This window comes from Schistocerca cancellata, chromosome 4, assembly GCF_023864275.1.
Source record: "Schistocerca cancellata isolate TAMUIC-IGC-003103 chromosome 4, iqSchCanc2.1, whole genome shotgun sequence".
NCBI classification, from domain to species: Eukaryota; Metazoa; Arthropoda; class Insecta; order Orthoptera; family Acrididae; genus Schistocerca; species Schistocerca cancellata.
The window spans coordinates 847,841,993-847,857,293 of record NC_064629.1 but is presented as its reverse complement, the minus strand read 5'-3'; the positions used below and the strand labels follow the sequence as shown (position 1 = coordinate 847,857,293).

Sequence of the window (15,301 nt, the reverse complement as noted above, 5' to 3'; positions counted from 1 at the left end):
AATTTGTCCAAATGACATATTTCCTGTTACCATTTCATGTTAGCTTCCTTCCACTTCCTCATGATTTCATTTCTAAATGAGATGTATTTATGTATTCCATTCTTTTTGTGGAGTTTTTGTATTTCCTTCATCGATCAATTGAAACATGTCTTCTGGCATGTCCAATTTCTTGACAGTTACTTTTTTATATCTATATTTATCTGTCCAACTTCAGTGATAACCCTTTTCAGAGATTTCCACAACTTCTTCCCTTAATCACCTACTGTGTTGTTCATTACCACAGCCTCAGGAAACATTGAAAACTTATTATCAGTCCACATTTCCTTAGTATTCCACTTCCTTGTATGTTGATCATCTTGGTGTTTCTCTTAAACTTCAGCCCACTTAAACTTATTATTAAATTACAAACTGAACCTATATCTGCTCCTGTGTACTCCTTAAAATACAGTTATGATTTTGTAAGCTCAGCCTAACCATGAAGGAATGCAGTTGATGTCTCACTGCATCTCCTGGCCTTTTCCATATATACTTCCTCCTCTTGCAATTTTTGAACTGTGTATTTTTCTCTACCAGTTTGAATGTTGTGACTGATTTGACTGTATGGTAACATCAATAAATTTTACAGTATGATTTTACTATATGAAAACTTGAGTACATTGTCTAGTAGAAAAAATTTAAGCTATATTTCAGGATAGGAAAAAGAGGAAAATTGTATAGTTTGGTCAGAAAAAGCCAAAGTAAAGTTAGTATCCAGCATCTTTAAAATATTTATGAAATTCTTGTTCTTAGTGAAATTAATTCATAAAACAGAACAGACAGCAAAGCAAAGAAGTTATTGGATTCTCGATTTTCGAAAACCAGAGCCCCATGAAAGTTCACTGACTATAGTGCATCACATTTTATTAGCTTTACTTGCACATTTTTGTGGATACATTAGAGTCATATAATTTATACTCTATTTCATTGGATATTCATTAAGTGAAGTCCACCCTCTTAGCAAAGTGGTTATTCCGTCTGACTACCATGTAGCAGGCCCAGGTTAAATTCCCAACAAGGTCAAAGATTTTCTCAATTCAGGAAATTCAGGAACTGGGTGTTTTGTTGTTATCATCATTTCATCATCATTGACACGCAAGTCACCCAGTATGGTGTCAACTGAACAGACTTGCAAATCGGTGGCTGAACATTCCTTGGTGGGAACTCCTGGCAGTCAGTGCCATACGATCATTTTGTTTCATGAAGTGAAAATATCTACCAAAATTATTTCTTGCTGAATGTGATAAATCCGTGTGATAATGTCATGATGCTGAAAAACTACATCTTCCTTTAGACATATGTTGACAGTGCTGTTGCTCAAACAAATAAGATTACTATTGAAAAGTGTGGAAATTAGTACTGGAAATTGGATTTTGCATTTGTAATAGAAAAAGATAAAGCAGTATTGTGATGCAAGTGTGATTATTTGGAGAAATAATTTGCTAGCATAGGTTGTGAAAATTTGAAAAAGAATATACAGGGTGAGGCAGCCAAGTCATAATAGAGGAATGAGCCCATCTTTGTTTTTGTTGTTTTTTTTTTTTTTTTTTTTTTTTTTTTTTTTTTTTTTTTTTTTTTTTAATGGAACCCTATGTTAAATTTTAGCAAATCATGATGGGATTAAAAAGACGGTTTCAAATATGTGTATATCATAATATTCAGGTGAATAGTTTTTGAGACACAAATATGTTCGCGGATTGTATTCATCCTTCTTAGCAGCTTGGTCCTATTCGACCTTTCCTGTTGACCACTGAGGATCTTAACAGGAAGGCCATTGTTTTCCTGCTTCTCGATAATGCCGCAAGGTGACACACGAGGTAGCTGGAGAGAAGGCTATAAATGTGCTGCTGGGGTAATGAGACATCGCATTTCCATCACAGTTTCTTGGAGCAAACATGTACACCAATGAAAAAAAGTTAGATATGATTCTAGTGTATGGTGAAAGCAGAAGAAATGCTGTTAGAGCACTAAAGCGATATGGAGAGCTGTATCTTGATCGTGAGTGTCCTACGTGCGAGCTTCTTGCACGTATTTGCAAGAAACTACTTGAATTGGGATCATGGAATGCCATGCTGAGGACAAGGCAGAAAACCACTACTGGCGAGGTACATGAAGAGGGCATTCTAGCATTGGTGCATAACGACCTAACTGTTTCATTGTGATGTATCGCCTCGGAATGTGGTTTAAGTCAAAAAAGTGTTCTACGCATATTGCACCGGCATAGATTTCACCTGTTTCACCTCTCATTACATCAAGCACTCTGCGGTGTGGATTTTGAACAGTGCAAGGAATTTTGCCGGTTTGCTCTGCAGCGCTTACAAGATGATCCAACGTTTTTTCAATGGGTGCTTTAGCGACTTTCACCAACCACAGTAATGTGAATTTGCATAATATGCATTACTGGTCAATAGAGAACCCTCATCGGGTTCGACAGGTACAGCATCAGCAACCATGAAGTGTTAACATGTGGTGCGGCACTGTCGAAAATGCCATTGTGGGGTCGTATATCATTCTGGGTATACTAAACGGCAATAAGTATGCACAGCTTTTGTGAAACGTTCTGTCCATTTTGCTGGAAGAGGTACCACTAACTACGTGTCAGTGCATGTGGTTCCAACATGACGGCTGTCCTGCTCACTCTTCCCGTGTGGCTACAGAGCTGTTAAATGAAAAGTTCCTGGATTGTTGGATAGGAAGACATGCTGAAGTGAAGTGGCCATTCTCGTCTACTGATTTGACCCCTCTCAATTTTTTTCTGTAGGGAGCAATCAAACATAAAGTGTATGCTCAAATACTGACTACACCAGACGATATGAAGCAACGTATCATCTAAGCGTGTGCTGATATCACACGTGACACCATTCACAGATCATTCAAATGGTGACTACAAATGTGCATTGCAGCAGAGGGGAAGCATTATGAGCACATGCTTCAGTAAATTTTTGTATCATGTACAGTATATATTTTGCATCTTTATGTGTTTTAGCTTTTTATTGTGATCAATAGTAAATATTTTCAAATAGAAAACAAATATGTATGAAATAATTGTGACCAATAAGGGCCTCCTCATTTACATTTGTATTTCTGTTACTTAAAATGCATTAACATCTTGTAGTATTTTAATACTGTATGTTGTCTACTATTTTGGTATCACAGTTGTCAAATAACTGAATAATATTTGCGCGACATCATCAGTTAATTTTTGTGCAAACTATCACAGTATGTATTACTATTGTTGGGTAAATGGACGTGTAAATGGATGGACTCACAACGTTTACGATGTACTCTACACAACAGGAAAGGTCACATTGGACAATGCCGCTTCGAATGACAAACATGATACAAGAATATATCTGCATCTCAAAAACTATTTTCCTAAATATTATGGTATACACATATTTGAAACTTTCTTTTTAAGCCCATCATGTTACGCTAAAATTTAACATAGGGTTCCATTTTAAAAAAAACCAAAGATGGCCTCATATCTCTGTAATAAAAAAAATGTGATGTATTCAAGTAGCCTCTGTCCCTGCAATTCACTGTCCAAATGGCATCTTTGTATCTATATCTATTACGGTTGGGGAGATACAAGGGGTGTTATGACTTAGCCGCCTCACCATATATGCATGTGTTCGTACAGAATCAGAATATAAACCAGGAAGCAGACAATTTCTTTGTGGGATGTCATTTACTTTCAAGCAAGTGGAACCTTTTTGTTATTTAATCGATGCAAAAGTAGTCATGGTGGGCTGGTGGGTAGAGCATTAGACTCCTACCCTGTAGATCCCAAGTTCAGTTCCAGATAAGGGTAGGGATGAAACTTTCTGGCAGATTAAAACTATACGCCAGACTGAGACTCGAACTCAGGACCTTTGCCTTACGTGGGCAAGTGCTCTACCAACTGAGCTACCCAAGTATGACTCCCGCCCCGTCCTCGCAGCTTTACTTCTACCAGTACCTCGTCTCCTACCTTCCAAACCTTACAGAAGCTCTCCTGCGAACCTTGCAGAACTAGCACTCCTGAAAGAAAGGATATGCGGAGACATGGCTTAGCCACAGCCTGGGGATGTTTCCAGAATGAGATTTTTCACTCTGCAGTGGTGTGTGTGTTGATATGAAACTTCCTGGCAGATTAAAACTGTGTGCCGGACCGAGACTTGAACTCAGGACCTTTGCCTTTTGTGTGCAAGTGCTCTACCAACTGAGCTACCCAAGCACAACTCCCGCCCCATCCTCACAGCTTTACTTCTGCCAGTACCTCATCTCCTACCTTCAAAACCTTACAGAAGCTCTCCTGCGAACCTTGCAGAACTAGCACTCCCAGTACATTGTCCTCCATGGTGAGTGTTCATCAGAGACAAGGTATAGTCTGGAGTGCCACAGGGAAGTGTCATAGGACAACTTTTATTCTCTATATAGATAAATGACCTGACAGGCAACGTGTGCAGAAATTTACAGTGGTCTGCTGATGACACTGTGGTGTATGGGAGGTTGTCATAGATGAGTGACTGTAGGAGTATACACGATGACTTAGACAAAATTTCTACTTGGTCTGATGAACAGTAGCTTGCTCTGAATGTAGAAAAATATAAGTTAATGCAGCTGAGAGGGAAAAACAATCTTGTACCATTTGAATATAGAATTATTAAGGTGCAGCTTGACACAGTCACAATGATTAAATATCTAAGTGTAATGTCACAAAGTGATATGAAATGGAATTAGAATATCAAGTTGGCAGTAGGGAAGGTGAATGCTTGACTTTGTTTAATTTGGAGAATTTAGCAGGGGCTGACAGGACAGGAAGAGGTAACTTGGGTGGAGGGTGTGGGGACGCAGATTATTGGAGACTGAGGCCAAGACAAGTATGGAAGCATGGATTTGTTGCAAGAATAACTCCCATCTGTGCAGTTCAGAGAAGCTTTTGGTGGAGGGAAGGATCCAGACAGCTCAGGTTGTGAAGCACTCATTGAAATTGAGCATCTTATGCTCACTTTCATGTTGTGCCACCAGCTGGTCAACTTTTTCCTTGGACTAGTCGGGCAGTAGCCATTCATCCTGGTGAACAGCTGATTGGTAGTCATACCAACATAAAAAGCTGTGCAGTGTTTGCCACAGAGTTGTTATATGAGATATTTGTTTTCGCAAATGGTGTGGCCTCTGATGGGGTAGGAAAAGCTTGTGACAGGAGAGTGGTGGAGGAAGTGCTGAGTGTGTGGATTGGGCAGGTCCTGCAGCTTCGTCTTCCACAGATATATGGTGGGTGGCTGATGGAACACCAATTTAGAAGGTGTTGAAAGGATCTTGGGTAGGATGTCCCTCATTGAGGGCATGATGAGAGATAATCAAAGCCCTGACCAAGAATATATGAGGACACAGTACTAGCTGATCCTTGGGGGTGGTGAGAGGTTTGGGGAGTGTGAGGATATGGCATGGGAAATTTATTTGTGGACTAGGTTTGTGGGTTAGAACCTGCCTGTGAAGGAATTCAGGAGACCTTCAGTATATGGGGTAAGGGAGTTCTCGATACTGCAGATATGTCACCTACAGGTGGTCAAGCTGTATGGGAGTGATTTTTTGTTGTGGAAGGGATGGCAGCTTTCAAAACGTGAATACTGTTAGTGATTGGTGGGTTTGATGTGGACAGAGGTGTGGTTGGAGCCAACAGGGAGGTGGCAGTCAACATTTGTGAAAGTGAAGCAGATGGGAGAGAAGGTGTTGAGGTTGTGAAGGAATGAGAGCAGGATGTCATGGTTCTGAGTTCAGATGATTAAAATACCATCAGTGAACCCGAGCTAGACTAGGGTTAGGAAGTTCTGTGAGGCTAGAAAGGTATCCTGTAGATGGCCCATAAATAGGTTGGCACAGGAGGGTGCTGTGCCATGGATTTGTTTGTATACCTTCCATTCGAATTAAAAGTAGTCATGTGTGAAGCTATAGTTGGTGACATGTATAAGGAATGAGATGGTGGGTTTGGAGTCTGAGGGACACTGGACGAGGTAGTGTTTGATAGTGGCAAGGCCATGGGCATGAGGGATGTTGGTGTATAGGGAAATGGCATCAATGATGATGAGTAGGGATCTAGGAAGTAAAGGGATGGGTGTAGTGGATAGTTGGTGAAGGAAGTGGTTAGTATCTTTGATGCGAGATGCTACATTTTGGGTAATTGGTTGGAGTTGTTGGTCAACAAGAGCGGAAACTCTCTTAGTAGCAGCACAATAGCCAGCTACAATGGGGCAGCCTAGATTGTTTGTTTTTTGGACTTTGGGGAGTATATAGTAGCTGGTCATGTGGGTAGTTTTTGGGGTGAAGAGGAGGGGTGAGGTGGACTTGGGTGAGAGCTTCTGGGAAGGGACTATGGTTTTAGAAGGGATTGGAGGTTATGTTGGACTTATGGTATGGGATCACTATGGAAGAGCTAGTAGGTGGAAGAGTCAGACAATTGGTGAAGGCCTTCTGCCAGGTAGTCACTGCAACTCATTGTAACACAGGTGGAGCCTTTGTCTGCAGGCAGGATGATTAGGTAGCAATTTGTTTTAAGTTTGTATGCAGTTAGCTAGAAAAGGTCCTTTTTTCTGTAGAAAGGTCAGGGTTCTTAGGAAGAGATGTGGGACAGGATAGTGAAACCAAGTTCAAGGTAGGAATTCCTGGAGGGTGACCAGGGAGTGGTTAGGTGGGAGGGAGCAGGGACATGATTGGATGGTGGTATGAACTGCAACACTTGCTACTTCAATCCTATCATAAGCTTTCCTGCCCCATCAGAGGCTGGGCCATCTGTGAAAACAGCCATGTCATATACCAACTCTACTACAAACACTGCATGGCTTTTTATGTCAGTATAACTACCAACCAACTGTCCACCAAGATAATTGGCCACTGCCAAAGTGTGGCCAAGAACAGAGTTGGCCATCCAATGGCACAACATGCAGCTGAGCATAACATACTCAATTTCAGTGGCTGCTTCACAGCCTGGGGCATCTGGATCCTTTCTTCCACCAGCAGCTTCTGTAAACTACGCAGATGGTAATTATTCGTGCAACACATTCTTTGCTCCCATAATCATCATGGCCTCAATCACCAGTAAACCACTGTCCCCACACCCTCTCCAACATTTTCCACTTCTCCCCTCCTGTCACCCCTCCCAGATTCAAATCCTGACATCACCTTCAGTGTGTGCTGCTTCCCCACCAGCTCCAACAACCACATGTCACATGCCTAGCCTGTACACCAGCCACACTTCCCTCTCACATTCCTAGCTAGAAAACTAGCTGCCTATCCCATAGCCACTAGCCACCCACTTCCAGTCCCTCTTCTTGCCTCCCATCTTTCTCTCCCTTTACCCCCCTGACCTGACACTAGCCCCACCACAACCTAATCCACCTGATGAAATGCAGCACTGGCATTGTAAGCCTAGCCTACTTTTCTGGCTGTGGGCTCTTTTAATCCAAAAGTATTTACATGTTACCATAAATTTCCTGCAAAATTTGAGCATCATGTATGCTCACAGATGTCTTGCTTAGCACACAGCACATGAGGCAAACTGGTTAAGTCTGAGTTGTGAAACGGAATAATTTTGTAGTTCTTCCAGAGATATTTGCATGAGTTCAAAGTGAGAATTTATGCTGTGAATTACAAAGGTTTTGAGAAAACAGAATGTTAATATCGAACTCATGACAGTAGGTTTCTATGCAATCAACATTTTCTAATAGAATGTGCTTCTTATCATGATGTTGTTTTGGTATGTGTACTAGATTAAGCAAAAGCCATAAAATTTAAATGCCTATTTTGTGTAAAAACCAAATGTTGTGGACAGAAATAGATGTCATATAAAAATAAAACATTTTACTTATACTGTTGAGGATGTGTCAGAGAACTAAATGGTTCCTGCAAAATTGATATATATGTTTTCCATTGCTGTTAAAGCAGTGAACTAAGTGACTCCCAATGTAGCAAAAACAGGAATTCACTCAAGAACTTATTCTCCCTCCCCTCCTTCCTGTCTGGTGCCCTTTATCCATACAGTTCCAGATTGGGATTGCTATTGTATTGCTATTCTGTGGAGAACCAAACATACACATCTGTAGGCTATTGTTACAGTGGGATCATCACTCTCAAAGACATTTAAAGCTTCTGCTAGCTCTCTTCAGGAAGGAATCCATGTACCTCTTCTGTGTGTGTCTAGTGTAATCGCATGGTCAAATGTGACATTGTGTTACCAAGTGTTTGCTCATTGTTTATCTGAGGTGGGAACCAGCTCAGTATATACCTAGTTTCATGTCGGAAACTGCCTAGAAACTACATCCAGACTGGCTGGTATACCCGCCCCCTTTGTTAATCTGCGAGATGGATTTGATCCAGGGCCAGTGTGCCTCCTCATGTCCTGGAAGCAGGTGCTTAAATGTCTTCAAGTATCTGGGCCAGTCACTGAAGAACTAATTCTGTCATTTGTAGAAAGAAGGAACTGCAGATACAGTGTTTCAGACTGTTTGTTATGCTTTACCTGGATAAATGTAAAAACTGTAACCATCACATCAATATTTGCAATTTCTTAGAAATCAGGTTAACTGTGCTACCACATGTCTAATAGTAACCCAAAAAGCAGTTCAACTGTTAAAATCAAGCTTGATTTCAGCTATAAATGGGAGAAACTGTTTGTTCAACTTTGCATAGGGTATAATGACAGTACCTTCACTTTTTGCCTTCCATCAGGGGATGCAGATGTTGGTCTCAGTTGTTAACACAGCAGAGATAGAGGCATACATGGTCTGTTAGTACCTATGATCTTAGTTTTTGTGGAATTCTAATTTTGAGACACTCTGACAACAATCTTGCAATCAAAATTTTTTTTTCATATCTTTGTATTCCCATTTTTGTTTACTCTTCATAAAGATTGTAAGACTCAGTATTTTTTGCATCCTCATTTAAAATTTTATTTCCTGAAGAAACTGTCTTACCTTTACTGGACATATCCAAAGCCTAATAGTGGTTATATTTCATAAAAATTGTGGAAGGTGGCTTTTCAGACAACTCTCTTCAAATTTGTATTCAAATTAGGCCATATTTTCTATGATCTATGTATGGAAATGTGTGTATGGTTTCTTTTAACTCTTCTTCGCAATTATTGTGCCACCAAAGACTGATATAAATACTAGGCACACCACTCTTGCAAAGAACCATTGTCATAGTGTAGAAATGTGGCTGAGTTAGCTACTCATCTCCAAAAGACAAAATAAAATACAGAATAGTATGTAAACTAACAAAAATTTAACTTTTTAAAATTGTTATTAGGGGACAAAACTTTCAGAGAAACAATCAGTAAGCTGTGTTTTCAAGGGGCAACATGAGAATTTTGCCATAAATACAATTAATGTTTATTATTAAATTATGTTGTCATACTGGTTCCTGGACATGAATGTTATTGCTTAGTAATGATTCTCTTGCCAAATTAGTAACTGAAGAATGATTTTCTTGTAATGCACCATGATATTACATTGACTTTTCTAGCTAACTGCATGTAGCCTTTATTTTTACCACAGTCTCTCAATTTGAGAAAACAAGAAAATTTTCTCTACTGCAACAGGAATTGGAAAAACTGTGGCAAGGTAGGCATCAATGCTAAACTGCTGGAGATGCATCTTGAGCTTTTCGAAATAAAGGTTCATTGAAAGTCTAGAGGGATAAGTGTACAAATTTGACGTAAGTTACAGAGGATTCAAGTTTCAGATCAAGGTACTAGTTGCAAATAGGCTGTAAGATTCAAGCAGTTATATCTGGGTCTGTTATTCTATGTGGTATCTATTGTTCTGCATTGTTTCTACATTTCCTTCAGTTCCTTGATCCTTTAGTTACTCAAAAAGTCATTAAGATACTCAAGATTTGTCTTGAAGCATTTAGCATTACTGCAAACTCAAGTGTCAGTTCTCCCAATTTCTGCTGTTGGTAAGTACACAGCTTTAGGTTATGAGCATAGGTTATCACTCTCATTTTTTACTTTTACTTGTTGAATTAAAGATATACTTTCTGTTACAGGTCCCGATGACATAGCTGCAAGAATTGTTCATTATTCTGGCTACTAATCTGTGTGAGAGAACGCAACTGCTGTTTTTTATGTGCAGTGAAATGCTAAAATAAAACAGTATGTGTTTCACTTTTCTTGGATTGAGACACATCAGAACAACATGTGATTGGAATATCCCCAGCTACTTTATATGTGCATGTAACATCCACTATATTCCAGCCCAAAAAACAAAGAAAAGAAAAAAAAGAGAATATAACCATGTATTTATGCACAGTTGGGTAGGCTTATAGCTATGTCCATCTGCATGAAACATTAGAACTTAATCAAGACTCCTCAGAAAGAAACACAGTGCCCGTTATTGAGTGCATGTACTTTAACTCTTACATAACGCCATCTCTTAGTGTGCAGTTTCCAAGTAGTGAAGGGTGTTGATGGATAAAAATAGTTCAACTGCAGTAAAAGTCTATTCACAATAATAATTTATATTGGAAATGAAATAGCCACCAAATCTGACTGTGGTATAAAGCCTTCAGCACTAGTGGGTCACACACAGGTCTTGCATGAAGGTTCTGTAATGATACAATATGTACATATGAATAGCTTTACTGTATGTTGGGCTTGAAACTGAAGTATTCTTCCTAAAAATTTGTTTGGTATTAGTGGCTACATGAAATAGTCAAAAGTGTAATGCATCCACTGCGAGGTTTATGAACTGTGTAGAACTAAACAGCCTCCTTCCCAATGTCATTCCAAGGTACAAAGGCAGACATTTTATTATTTTTAGAAAAGTTAGGCAGAAGATTACAGTAATAAATGATATTCCTCATAGGCAATGGTCATTTATGTGCATTGTATGTCACTAATTATGAACAAATATCATGATACTCTTAACTCTTTATGGATGTATACATGTGTCTGTAAGGAGGTGTTTTGTGGCTTTTTTTCTTTTTTTGTGTTACTATTAGCATTCATCTGAGTTATCTTGCATCCTTTGGTATCATAAAAATACATTTTCTGTACATTATTATCCATATTCCAACCCTGTGCTCTATAAGCAACTCACAGTATGTTACATCCTTTGGTATTATAGAAATAAATTTTGTATACTTTATCATCCATATTTTAACCTCTTGCTGGACAAGCAAGCCATAGCATAACTGATAACTGTCTGGTTAAACAACAATGCTTTGAAGGTCCATATAGTGGCAAACTCACAGTATACACAAAGAGACTTGATCTGTTACAAACATTCCTGAAATTGTTTTTCTTATGTATTTTGCCACTTTGAATATTCTTTCTACAGTTGAAGCTGTACATGTGAAAAAACACATGAAGAAAAAGAATAAACAGTAGTATAAAATGTATACTGTTTTGATTAATTCATCTCAAAATTATTTTTAACCATAGTGAAATAAAGTACAAACATGAATACTGGGAGAACATTTCATGTCATCTCACTTTATAAAGAATAGAATGATTACAATGACTGGTGAAATATTCTCATACTTCTAAATCTGCTAATTATTTCTCTGTGAAATAGCAATAAACAACACAGGTGCATTGTAATGTCCTTAAGCTTTGTAATATATGCCTGTACAATGTAGTCATAAGGTTTTAAGTCCAAGGCTAAGACTAATGTAGTCATCTGCTGATCCAACTGTGTAGCATACAAGACTAGTGAAATTTTCAGCTTATACATTATAGTACTTGTGTGTATATAGAATGAGACAATGGAAAAGGGAAGCCAGTCATTGTGCAATGTTGACTCTCTGGAGAATGGTTTTTGGAATATCTATGTACATGACCACTGTGTAGTGGTTGAGGTACATGTTTGTTTGACCCTTCAACCTTTTTTGCCAGATAATGTAGAAACATTGAAAATACATAACTTTTGTCAGTTTTGTATGTTGTTTTCACTTTCTTACGTGCAGTTTAAATGCTGCATAGATTCGAAAAGTAACAATAGTAAGAGTAGTAGCACTGAGGTAACTGAAATTTCATAACTGACTGGACGGCAAAGTGGCATTGCTTATGCTGTCATAAGTGTGTATGGATCAACTTAAGTATTTTTGAAGAAAAAGTATTTGTACTAGGGAGAGTCAAAAATGTAACCAGAAACTACAAAGTAAGAAAGAAAATAAAAATGAGAAGCATTTGGTGGATGTTTTTGTATGAGGTGATTTAAAGGAAGTGAAACTACCATTAGAGATACTTTTGGGAAAATACAGAAAATAAAAAGTAGCATCAAGCTCTGTTTTTACTGAGAACAATTTTTATGATTTGTAGACAAATTATTTTGAACTTCTTTTTAAGAGTTCTAGCTATTATTTTCTGTATTTGCATACTTGTATGGTATACATGAACTGTTCTCCACTGTAGATAAAAAAATACTGAAATGTTGGCCAAGTTCTCACTGTAAAAAAAAAAAAAAAAAAAAAAAAAAAAAAAAAAAAAAAAAAAAAAAAATGTTCAGCAGTAATCGGAAAAACACTTTTCCTCCAAACAAAAGTACAAACATGTGACCATCATTTTAAAAATATCTTATTTTTGTGTGTGTGTGTGTGTGTGTGTGTGTGTGTGTGTGTGTGTGTGAGGGGGGGGGGGGGGGGACTTTCATGTGTTTGATAACATATATTCTTTTTCATGTCTGCTACATGTATGCTAATTAGAATAATGTTTTAATCCTTTGTTACAATGGAATAATGAAAAGCTCTCATGTTCCCAGCTGGGTGAAACTGCCATCCAGCTGGAAACCTAAGGGCTTTTCATCAGTACTATATGCTGGGTGAGTCTACATTTAGACAATGGAAAGAGTTGTGTGCATATTTATATAAATCGAGTACTAGCACAAACAACATTCAGTTTGTGAGTGTTCTGATGCAGTTTGCTTTTGTGATCATGGGGTACTGTTGTTGTGAATGCTAGAGAAACACAAGAGTAAGAAATGATTAGAAAATTTTGGACAACCTGAAGGATGCTACACATATATTTGCAGCTTATTATGATTTAGACTTCTTATTTACGTGTTCCATGAACCATTTAAATGTGACAACATAATGACAAAGAATGAGTCATTTTCAGGCATATTTAACATCTGCATCCTGCATCTACATCTACATCAATACTTTACAGTCCACCTTAAGGCATGTGGCGGAGGGTACCCCATACCTCTACTAGTCATTTCCTTTCCTGTTTTACTCACAAATAGAGTGAGGGAAAAGTGATTGTCTATACGCCTCTGTATTAGCCCTAATTTCTTATATCTTGTGTCTTTGTAGTGCTTAAGCACAATATATGTTGGAGGCTACAGTGAGCTTTAAATGCCAGTTCTCCAAATTTTCTCAATATTGTTCCTCGAAAAGAACATGGACTTCCCTCCAGGGATTCCCATTTGAGTTGCTGAAGCATCTCTGTAACACTTACAAGTTGTTCAAACCTACCAGTAAGAAATCTAGCAGCCTGCCTCTGAATTGCCTCGATGTATTCCTTTAATTTGACCTGGTATGGATCCCAGACATTCAAGCATTACTCAAGAATACGTTGTACTAGCATCCCATGTGTGGCCTCCTTTACAGATGAACCACACTTCCCTAGAATTCTCCCAATAAACCAAAGTTGATCGTTCACCTTTCCTACCACAATCCTCGCATGCTTGTTCCATTTTATATCATTTTGCAACGTTATGCCCAGATATTTAAACAACATAACTATGTCAAGCAGAACACTACTGATGCTGTATCCAAACATTATGGGTTTGTTTTTCCTATTCATCTGCATTAGCTTACTTTTTTTTACATTTAGAGTTAGTTGCCATTCATCACACTAACTAGAAATTTTGTCTAAGTCATCTTATATTCTCCTACAGTCACTCGACTTCAGCACCTTACAATACACAACAGCATCATCAGCAAACAATCACAAATTGCTGCCCACCCTGTATGCCAAATCATTTATTTATAAAGGGAATAGGAGTTGTCCTATCAAACTTCCCTGGGACACTCCTGATGATACCCTTGTCTCTTATGAACACTTGTCATCTAGGGCAACATTCTGGAAGTCTTTGAGCCACTCACATGCCTGTGAAACTATTCCATATATTCGTACCATCTTTAACAGCCTGCAATGAGGTACCATGTCAAATACTTTCCGGAAATCTAGAAATATGGTATCTGCCTGTTGCCCTTCATCCATAGCTCACAATATATCATCTGAGGAAAGTGCAAGATGAGTAATGCACAAGCAACACTTTCTAAAACCATGCTGATTTGTGGGCCTAAGCTTCTTGGTCTCAAGAAAATTTATTGTATTCAGACTGAGAATGTGTTCAAGGATTCTGCAGCAAACTGATGTTAGGGATATTTGTAAATTTGCAAGTCCATTCTTTTACCCCTTTTATACGCAGAAGTCACCTGCACTTTGTTTCCAATCTCTTGGGACTTTACACCATGTGAGAGATTCATGAGAAATGCAAACTTAGTAAGGGGCCAATGCTATAGTATGCTTTTTAAAAACTGGATTGGGATTACATCCAGACCTGGTGATTGATTTGTTTTTAACTTCTTCAGTTGTTTCTCTATGCCAGGGATGCTTATTATTATGTCATCCATTCAGGAGTCTGTTTCATAAAACAATGGTATATTTGTATGATTCTCCTGCATGAATGATTTCTTGAATGTAAAATTTAAATCTTCAGTTTTCGTTTTGCTATCTTCAACTGCCACACTACATAGGCCAACAAGTCACAAAGCTGTAGATCTACTTAGTGACTACTTTACATAAGACCAGAATTTTCTTGGTTTCTCTGCCAGATCTTTTACTAAGGTATGAGGATGGTAGTAGTTGTATGCTTCGTGCTTAGATCTTTTCACAGATGTACGAATCTCTACTAACCTTTACTTGTCATCATTTGTGCATTCTCTTTTGAACTCAGCATGCAGCAGCCTCTGTTTCCTCAGTATTTTCTGAGTCTTGTTATCAAACCATTGTGGGTCTTTCCCATCCTTAATCCACTTACTAGGCACAGAATTCTCCAGACCATGATTTACAATCTGCCTGTAACTCCTCCACATCCATTTTAATGGAACTAAGTGATGTCAATCCACTGTTTAAGTGAGATGCTAATAACTGCTTATCTGCTCTTTCTAGCAGAAACACTTCCCTAACCTTCTTAACTGATTTATTGACTTTTGTAACCATGGTTGCTATAATGGCATCATGATCGCTAATCCCCATTTTTATACTGACATTGTC

The 15,301-nt window shown here is 38.4% G+C and overlaps 1 protein-coding gene across 6 annotated transcripts in view; it reads left to right on the top strand.

The window, feature by feature from the left end:
* Nucleotides 1-11,952, top strand: part of LOC126184959 (CTTNBP2 N-terminal-like protein) — a 230,048-nt gene extending 218,096 nt beyond the window's left edge. For all 6 annotated transcript variants that reach the window (XM_049927640.1, XM_049927646.1, XM_049927647.1 and 3 more), the window contains one exon: nt 10,063-11,952. Coding sequence is in view for 3 of the 6 variants with exons in the window: in XM_049927646.1 (XP_049783603.1) it covers nt 10,063-10,109 (47 nt within the window). In the remaining 3 variants the exon portion in view is untranslated. The remainder of the gene's footprint in view (nt 1-10,062) is intronic.
* Nucleotides 11,953-15,301: the final 3,349 nt, after the last annotated feature.